Below are 10,000 nucleotides of genomic sequence, written 5' to 3' on the forward strand. Positions count from 1 at the left end.
GTGCGCACACACACACGCACACAGATATGCATGCGTAGACACACACACACACACACACACACACACACTCACAAATACTCTCACACAGAGACACGTAAGCTACTCTTTCTGCTCACACATTCACACGCACCCACACACACACACACACACTCACACTCACACACACACGTTTGCATTAGTGCTATGGCCTTTACCTTCTTTTGCTTCAGCATGAGTGTATCTGTCCTTCTTTTCTTCTTCTCAATCCCTCAATCCTTCGCCCCTCACACTTTTCAGAGAAAGAGAGAAATGAAAAGAAGAGAGGTAGAGGGGGCAGTGGAACTGGGATTATCCTCCTAATTATTTTTCAGTTTGTTTGGACAAATATTCAGGAGTTCATACAGAAAGGGGATGGAGGACTGACTCTTCAGCTGATGTTTCATTACTAATATCTCATTATTGCTCATTACAGCTCATTATTTTCATTATAATTTGGGTTTTCTTTCGGTATGAGGCTCCCCTTTGGTATTTAAAATGGTATAGTCTGGTTTGTATACCCCTTTCATCACTAAAGTCTTACCCCCCACCCCCCCGCCCCACCACTTTCTCCCCTCTCCTCTCTTTCTGTCCCACCCCCACCTCACCATCCAAGTCTCTTTCTCAAGTTAATGAGAGTATAGTAGGGCCCCTCTTTAATGTGTGTGTGTGTGTGTGTTTGTGCCTGAGTGTTTGTGTGTCTGTCTATCTGTGTTTGTGTCTGTGCGTGAGAGCGTGTGTTAAAGGCAATGAGCGAATGACTCAGCTGCAGCCCTATCTCTAATTCTCATAAGAATTAAAAAGTATTTGAAATGTTGTTGGCACCAAAAAACTGCCTTTATTTTTGGGTACTCTGTACAGTTACTATGGGTGCACATTGATTTATTTAATCAGAAATGGTCTACATGCTTCTTTGCTCTGAACCACTGTCTATTGGATATGTTTTTGTTTAGTGATTCTGTTGAAAATACAATGGTATCCTGATTTATATGTGGAGGTCTTATCCCAGAGTTTGTAAATGTGTGTTCTATACTTTTTTATCTATGTTTGTAACTGAAAATAAATAGGGGTCTGTGAATGAAATATGCCTTTAATTAAGAGCCACATACACTGATTCCCTACATACTCTCTCTCTCTCTCTCTCTCTCTCTCTCACACACACACTCAAAAATAGACACTCACACATACGCACACTCACAAACAGACACTCACACACACTCACACGTGCATACACTCGTGAGAGACAGTAGCCATGCAGACCTTATATTATGGAGGAGAGGCTGTGGGCAGAGGACAGAGGCAGACTCACATCCTCACAGGGCCTGATCAGGACTGGCGGGGTCAGTGTATGAGAGTCAAACATGTTTCCAGGTTGCAGTGAAAGAGCTGAAGAGGAGGGGGGTAGCTGGGGGGAGGGGCCTGGGAGGGGGGGAGGGGGGATTTGATGTGTCTTTGTCCCGCTCATCCACCATAACCATGGTCACAAAAAAGTTCTCCTTTGTGGTGGAGTTGCCATGGGTCACTGAGAGGCGGCGCCATGGAAACGGCACCGCTTTTTGGAAAGAAGGAAAGGGCGGACTCACAGTCGGAGCTGTCAGTCATGCCAGGATGTGTGTGTGTGTGTGTGTGTGTGTGTTTTTGTGCGTGCGTGGGTATGGGTGTATGTGTGTGTGTGTGTGTGCATGCGAGTGTGTGTTTATATGTATGAGTCTCTCTCTCTCTCAATTTCAGTTTCAATTTTCATTTGCTTTATTTGCTCTCTGTCTCTGCAGGTGCAGGCCACAGATGCAGACCAGGGGGAAAATGGTAGAGTTCTGTACAGGATCTTGTCTGGTGAGGCTTCCTGTGCTTCCTGTACTTCCTGTACACAAAGACATGAATGCATGCAAATGACACTTTATTTCTGTCATTGGTCTCTGTACATTTAAAGTTTTATCAGTTCAATGCTTCATCTTTCCCCTCTGTAGCGCAACAGCCGCTGTCTCTCAGGGGAATGTGTTATGGCTCTTTACATTATTACTATTACTGCCTGGTTTCCAGAATGTGTTTTAAAGTGAAATTGACTAATCGCTGCATAGTCAGCTCGTGAGCGACTAATGGCCTGCAGAAGTGAAGCTCAGGTTGTCCTGAGGCTTGAAGGCGGTATTGAGCGAGGCTTTGTCCTTGTGCCACAGGGGACAGCAACCGTCAGTTCAGCATCAACCAGCTGACCGGTGTGGTGACCCGGGGACAGAGGGCCCTGGACCGGGAGACCAGCAGCTCCCACCTCCTGGAGGTAGAGGCCTACAACAGCGACCAGGGCAGCATGAGGAGCTCCGTCAGGGTAAGGGAGTGGAGGGGAGAGGAGGTGCAGGGTGGGCAGGCCATGTGAGACAGAATATGTGTTTCCATGGGCGCTGTAAGGGGGGGTGCAAGTTAGCATTCCAAGTCACATTACATTACATTACATTACATTACATTCATTTGGCAGACGCTTTTATCCAAAGCGACGTACAAAAGTGCATTTTCATGATCGTAGACAACTGCTGAACACGGGTTCAGTAAGGTACAAGGATGGGCCCTCAAATATAATTAGAACACATTTTCCTAAGGTTCTGGGGCTCAATGTGAGATCCCATGTACACACAGGTGTGTGAGGGTGCACGTGTACTCACAGGTGTGTGAGGGCACTCGTGTACACACAAGTGTGTGTGGGTGCTCGTGTACACACCAGTGTGTGAGGGTGCTCGTGTAGGGTGCTCGTGTACACACAGGTGTGTGAGGGTGACCGTGTACACACAGGTGTGTGAGGGTGCACGTGTCCACACAGGTGTGTGTGGGTGCTCGTGTACACACAGGTGTGTGAGGGTGCCCGTGTAGGGTGCTCGTGTACACACAGGTGTGTGAGGGTGACCGTGTAGGGTGCTCGTGTACACACAGGTGTGTGAGGGTGACCGTGTAGGGTGCTCGTGTACACACCAGTGTGTGAGGGTGCTGATGTACACACAGGTATGTGTGGGTGCTCGTATACACACCAGTGTGTGAGGGTGCACATGTACACCTGAAAGCACGCTGCAGATGCACCTGTGTCTCTCCTCCCCCAGGTGATCGTGTACGTGGAGGACGCTAACGACGCGGCTCCAGTCTTTACCCAGCAGCAGTACAACCGCCTGGGGCTGCGCGAGACGGCCGGCATCGGCACCTCCGTGATCGTGGTCAGGGCCACCGACCCGGACACCGGTACTCCCTCCCAGCGCGGGGCTGGTTCGCTGTGTTTCTCAGGCTCATTTCAGACAGAGGGGGTTCACAAAGCCTCCCACCACTTCCTAACCTCAGCCCAGTCAGTCGCTAGACCTTCATCACGCTGTTTTCCTCACTTCTTCCGTAATTCGTCCAAGTAATTCATTCCACCAATTTAGATATCAGTTGATCTATCATGGTGAACAGTTTAGAGGGAAATCTCAGAGGGGTTCATTGAAATAGATAACATAAATTCTCCCTATTAATGATGCCGAAGTATTACATTTTGGAAGATCAGCTTTGGGTTTCTCTATAAGAGAAGAGAATTTTAAATTATACATTTTATCTAAGTCATTAGTTATGTGAATTCCTAAATATTTTAATGCCAGGGTAATGGCATTTGCTGGCAATTACTTAAAGGCATAATCTCACTTTTCTCAAACTGCAGCTTGTAGCCTGACAATCTTGTGTTATCTTAAGCGTGAAAGGCGGACTTATCAGGGTCAGACAAATATAATGATGGGTCATCGGCATAAGGTGATACTTTAAACGTCTGATAAGCCATGTTGGCGCTGACTCAGATGTCTGTTGCTAGCGGCTCAGTTGCCAACGCAAAGATAAAGGAAATGGCGACAGCCCTGTCTGGCGCCTCGAGCCAATAAAAAAAATTTCAATACGATGTCATTCATAGCAATTTATGCTTTAGGAGCTCTATATAATGTTCAACAAGGATATATATATAACTCAACAAGGAATCTCCAAGGTTTTTCTTTCATGGTATAAAGTAAAAAATCAGTTCTATCAAAGGCATCCATAAAAAAGACCCTTCTAGTTTCAGAAGTATTTTTTGAATCTATAATTATATGTAGCGGTTTCCGTAAATTGTCAGAGCTATGTCTTCCCCAATTATGAAAGAATAATCAGCTGAACAGTTTGGAAAGTCTCCGTAAATCACCCTCAAAATTGTGACTTTTTGGATTTTCTATTGATATGTATTCCCCGCATACCATATATACTTAGAAAGCAGGAAAAAAGTTGAAACTCCACTTATGAAAAACACATGCAAACAAAAACAACCTTTTCATTGAAGTCACACAAAGCAATAAGTGAGATATCTCACAAATCCCTCAATATTTATTGCAGCTGTATTTATCTGTCGGCTAGCATGACAAAAACACCGTATTGCTAAAATTATCCAACACTGTAAATCTTGCAAAAAATGCCTAAAGAATTCCTTCGGAAGAGTCTCATGTGTGAAAGTAATCGTTGACGCAGGAACCCCTGGCCCCTTCGCCCATGGGATGTGCCTGAAGGAAAATAAGTTCTAAGAGTTTGTTGAGGTGTAGGGGGGTCTGTCGGGTGGAGGTCTCAGGGGACATGTCTGTCGGACCTGAGGGGAGACAGCTCTGCGGGAACCCTGTCGGGAGTGGGGAAGTGAGAATAGAATCCAAAGCGCTCCGCCTGGCCGTCTTTGGGTTGCGATCCGCAGAGTGGGAGGGGGCGGCGGCGTTTGGCGTCGGCGCTGGTGTGGCGTGCGTGTGGGCGCGGCCTCTCGGTTTACGGCCCCGGTGTGGGAACAGGCACGGCGCCCTTTCCCCTGCGGCTCAGCCTGACACAGGGGCTGCTGAACAGGCACAGCGCCCTTTCCCCTGCGGCTCAGCCTGACACAGGGCTGCTGAACAGGCACGGCGCCCTTTCCCCCTGCGGCTCAGCCTGACACAGGGGCTGCTGAGGCCTCATCTCCAGGCCCACGTGTTAATGATTTTTTTTTTTTAATTTAAATGATGACCTTGGTGCTCCTTGGTTAACTTGGGTCTGGGGGTGGCCCTCTAGTGGCCAAACAACCTGATGGGTGTGCATACTTCTATGCTGTTCTGTACTGTACCAGATACCAGTGTAAACCCACCCAGCCAAAACCATTACCTGATGAATTGTGCTGGTGCTTTGTGCCTTAGAGTCCATTCTTCCCTGCATGTGACCCTCTTTTCCTCTCTCTTCCTCCCTCTCTCCCTCTTTTCTCCCTCCTCTTCACTCTCTGCAGGTGACGGAGGGGCGGTGGCCTACGCCCTGGTCTCAGGTTCGGACATGAAGTTCGAGGTGGACGTGAGCACGGGTCTGGTGACCACCGTGGACTACCTGGACTACGAGACCAAGACCAGCTACCTGATGAACGTGTCGGCGACGGACCAGGCCCCGCCCTTCCACCGGGGCTACTGCACGGTCTACGTCACGCTGCTCAACGAGCTGGACGAGGCCGTGGCCTTCTTCGCTCCCGGCTACGAGGTGTCGCTGCGCGAGAACATCGCCACGGGGACCGAGGTGGTGCGGGTGCAGGCGCAGTCGGCCGATAACCTGAACCAGCTGTCCTACCGCTTCGACCCGGACACTTCCCCCGCCGCTCTCGCCCTCTTCAGGATCGACAGCATCACCGTGAGTCATCGCAGTGACTGCTAAAAAAACTGTGCTGAAACATTCATGTCCCATTAGAATACCCAGTAAAATACATAATATTCACTTTATATGATACGTGTTGTATCTGTTTCTCCGCCTGCCTGTCTGTCTGTTCAGTTGTTTTTCTGCAACTGTGGTTTGCTTGTCTATTGTCATATTTTTGCTGAAATGGGCATGTTTCAGTTCTATATTCCTCTATTTAATTTGTGTGTGCGTGTGCGCGCGTGTGTGCGTACTTGTGCGTGTGTGTTTGTAGATGTGAGTATGTACTTCCTTCTGTTTCTTGTGTATTTCCTGTTTTTTATGTTTTGGTGTGTTTTTTCATGTCAGAGACAGAATTAATACTGTATTCATGGGGCCAATTTCTTAAACTGGATGTACAAACGCAAATGCATGCATGCACACATATGTAAATATACACACTCATCTTCTTGTCATCCCTCCCTTTGTCTGTCTCTCTGTGTGTCTGTCCCTTAGGGGCGAATCACAGTAACGGGGTTGCTGGATAGAGAAAGGGGGGACCTGTACACCCTGACAGTCGTCGCTGATGATGGAGGGCCCAAGAAAGACTCAACTGTGGTAACCCCCCACCACCCCCGCCACCCCACCCCCAGTCTCTTCTCTTGCTTTAAAACCGCTCATTTACTCATGGCCCATATGAACTGTGCAGCTGCTTCTGCTGCCCCTACAAGCCCCTCCCCCTGTTCAGCATCATGCCTGTGTCAATGAACACCCATCTGCTCTGCAGTAAACTCATCTGTGCTGTACTGTAATAAGCAAAAAAATCAATGAACAAGACAAAACACAGTAATTATTCTGTTTGGTGGAAATAGATTTGATTGTTCTCAGACCTGTGTCTTTATTTTGTTTGCTTATCTCATGGATTTGCAGAAGGTAAGGCCTGCCTTCCTCTTCCTTTGTATGATCAGTATTTGTTTTAAATAAGAGTTCCTGAGCATACTGATAACATCTGCTGTTACATATATATATGATCTATTTCAATACCACGTGTCTCTTCCGGATGCTATCTTCCACCTGGTTATAATAATTCAAACTGTTGCTTTTCAGTGTCTTGGATCCACAACAAACATTCCCTGTATTTTGGCCTCTAATGACTCTTGACTCATATACTTAAACAGACGTAACTTTCGTTTTCACCACTGGACTGAGCCCTCTGTTTAACTCCGTTTAACATTTTCCCTTACCAGCAGAGAGTGCTTGTGCATGTGATATACATTCCCTGTCATTCAAATGCGAAAAGAAGTATGAGAATATCACATTTTGAATGGCGTGCGAATCTGAATGACCGGGAAATTCCGATCTGTGCATTTTGATGGCAGTCGCATTGGCAGATATCCCATTCCGATCAGATTTATTTCATTACATTACATTACATTACAGGCATTTAGCAGACGCTCTTATCCAGAGCGACTTACACAACTTTTTTACATAGCATTTTACATTGTATCCATTTATACAGCTGGATATATACTGAAGCAATTTCGGTTAAGTACCTTGCTCAAGGGTACAACGGCAGTGTCCTTACCCGGGAATCGAACCTGCGACCTTTCGGTTACAAGTCTAGTTCCTTACCCACTGTGCTACACTCCGTCCACATAAGAATGTGGCCCCAGACGGATCTGAAAATGTCCGATTCCATGCGCTTTTTCCTGTCTACGCATTCATAGTGCATATCCAATCTGTGCCACATGTGAGCAAAAAATCGGAATTGGGTCACTTTTACACAGCGGAGTAAACGTAGCGTTAGTGTACAGTGTGAAAGTTATCATTGCATCATTTTAAATGACTGTTTTAAATATCACTTTGAATGTGATAAATGATTTTTGGGTAGGGCTGAAATAATCATATTTTGAAGTTTTCATATCACAATACGTTATACATCAGCAAATCAGGAAGAACCTTTTAATGATTTCACATTGCTTATATGCCGTGATTTTCCTTGGCTGTTGGGGTCCTCTTGACAGGTATCAATCACTATACTGGACGAGAATGACAACAGCCCTCAGTTTGACATCACATCTGATTTGTCAGTGGAGATTCCAGAGAACACGCCTATCGGGAAGAGAGTGGCAGTGGTGCTGGCAAGAGACAAGGACATCGGGAATAATGGTCTGGTGAGGAGAGAGAGAGAGAGATCTTTTTATTTATTGAATTTGTTTTCTCTTTAAATATATTTTTTTATTCATATTAATTATGTCTTATGTGTCATTGATAATTGTTTCATTGTGAATTGCTTCGGCAATATTGTTTCTATACAGTCATGCCAATAAAGCATTACTGAATTGAATTGAGAGAGAGAGAGAGAGAGAGAGAGACGGACAGACAGATAAAAAGACAGCGTAAGAGAGGACAGGAATGAGGGTGACATGGTGTGTGCAGGTTTCCTCTGTGATTTGTCTTCTCTTTGCTCTCCTAATTTTTTCCTGGTCTGTACCCATCTCCTTTTTTCCTTAACCCCTGATGTTTTCACGCCACATTTCTCTTTTGTCATCCTCTCTTTCTCTTCATCCTCCATCGCTCCCCCCTCCCTCAGGTGAACTTCACCCTGGTGGCAGGGAACATGCAGGACGTGTTTGAGATTCGCACAGTCAACCACACCTACGGGGAGGTGTACGTCAACTCCGCCCTGGACCGCGAGACTGTGGACCGCTACATGCTGAAGGTGAGAGAGGGAGGGGCACGTGGGCGGAGACTACAGAAGCCCCACCCCTTTGCCCTCACTTTCATCAAATCGCCCTGCTCTGTTTGCACCTGTGATGGGTTCCCTGTGGCACGCTAGCACAGCACATTTTACTTCCTTTATTATTATTTCTGTGTTTACTGTATGAGTGTTCCCAGCTTGAACTTCGCTTTATTGCCATAGCAACATACTTTCATATCACCTAAGCATATACGTATTACAGAAACACTTCACGCAGTATTGCAAAGTTGAAATAGAAAAAGAAAGGCAAGTGTGACTGTTACAAAATCATTTATAATGGTAAGAAATAATACAATGTATTACTGGACTGGAATTTGAATTTGAATTTGAATTTAGAGCATAGAACTGGAAATTAGCTTTAATGTATGTGTGCTCCTGCTTGAATTAATGAATGTGTGTGCGTGCGTGTGTGCGTGCATGTGTATGTGTGTATGTACACAGGTGAGAGCGACGGACAATGGCTCTCCTCCTCGCTACACTGACCTCTCACTCACCATCAACATCTTGGACGTCAACGACAACCCACCCATCATCCAGAGCCGGACTGGCTATAACATTAGTATCAGCGAGGTGAGGAGAGTGTGCTACAAACACCTTCTTACAAAAGTCTGGAAGTCCACAAGAAGCCTGGGGAATCACATTGTTATGGCAGAATAACACCATACTGCAGGGCTGTGTTAAACTGCTGTCTGTATTTTGTGTTGTATTTACGGTACTGACATAGTAACTGCAATATTCACATTGGCTGTTTATTACAGTACTGTAGGTTGTTCTTATTTCTACTGCTTTTGAATGTTTAACCTGAAGATATTAACAAACCTTTGTTGCATTACTTCCCGCAGTACACTAGCAGTTATGATATGTGCTCACACTTAGGAATGTTGTTGGTGCTGAATAGCGGTGTGATTCAGCCTGTATAACAGCTAAAATGAAGTGCTTCAGTAGCATCAGTGCAGGGAAAGCTCTCTGGCTGCATGGTTGCACCAGTGATCCTCTGTCTGTGGCAGTGACGGGTCTGCCTGACTCAGCTCGCCTCTTTGTGTACCCCGTTAGAATGTGGGCGGGGGCACGTCCGTCCTGCGCGTGGTCGCCACGGACCGCGACATTGGCTCCAACGGCATGCTCTTCTACTACATCACCGGGGGCAACCAGGACCTGACCTTCCGCATGGACCGCATGACCGGGGAGATGGTGACCAGGCCGTCACCGCCCGACCGGGAACGGCAGCAGCAGTACCGCCTCAACGTTACCGTGGAGGACGACGGCACCCCCCCACTGTCGGTGAGACTACGCCATCGGTCAGAATAATTCAAAGTAAAAATGCTACGAAGAAGCAGTCTGATAAACAGGCAACCGTGCCTTCAAAATTCACAACACATTTCTGGATGTGCGCTTTCTTTAGCCATACTTTATTTGAGTTAGCTTAGTAATTAGTAATTAGTTAGCAGTTCTGAGAATGAACAATGTATTGTGCTATCGCTAAATGAAGCCTTTTCCTTGTACCTTAGCACCATTCTGACTCAGTGACACTTGAAATTAAAATTATGCATTGGAATAGCATGCGTAGCATTCTTTTGACAGCCTTTAGTCTTG

At 46.3% G+C, this 10,000-nt stretch overlaps 2 protein-coding genes across 5 annotated transcripts in view; one reads left to right on the top strand and one right to left on the bottom strand.

The window, feature by feature from the left end:
- LOC118217762 (uncharacterized protein C10orf105-like) overlaps positions 1-477 on the bottom strand; it is a 3,108-nt gene extending 2,631 nt beyond the window's left edge. The window contains exon 1 of the mRNA XM_035399768.1: positions 195-477. The gene's annotated coding sequence lies outside the window, so the exon portion shown is untranslated. The remainder of the gene's footprint in view (positions 1-194) is intronic.
- The window catches only part of cdh23 (cadherin-related 23), a 177,541-nt gene that overhangs the window by 129,665 nt on the left and 37,876 nt on the right, over positions 1-10,000 (top strand). For 3 of the 4 annotated variants that reach the window (XM_035399765.1, XM_035399762.1, XM_035399764.1), the window contains exons 28-37: positions 1,788-1,848; positions 2,190-2,338; positions 3,099-3,234; positions 5,276-5,664; positions 6,163-6,264; positions 6,577-6,579; positions 7,671-7,820; positions 8,240-8,368; positions 8,849-8,977; positions 9,461-9,688. In XM_035399765.1, the coding sequence (XP_035255656.1) occupies positions 1,788-1,848; positions 2,190-2,338; positions 3,099-3,234; positions 5,276-5,664; positions 6,163-6,264; positions 6,577-6,579; positions 7,671-7,820; positions 8,240-8,368; positions 8,849-8,977; positions 9,461-9,688 (1,476 nt within the window). The remainder of the gene's footprint in view (positions 1-1,787; positions 1,849-2,189; positions 2,339-3,098; positions 3,235-5,275; positions 5,665-6,162; positions 6,265-6,576; positions 6,580-7,670; positions 7,821-8,239; positions 8,369-8,848; positions 8,978-9,460; positions 9,689-10,000) is intronic. The other variant, XM_035399763.1, reaches the window with a different exon arrangement.

The sequence above is a fragment of the Anguilla anguilla genome, chromosome 18 (genome assembly GCF_013347855.1).
Source record: "Anguilla anguilla isolate fAngAng1 chromosome 18, fAngAng1.pri, whole genome shotgun sequence".
NCBI lineage: Eukaryota > Metazoa > Chordata > Actinopteri > Anguilliformes > Anguillidae > Anguilla > Anguilla anguilla.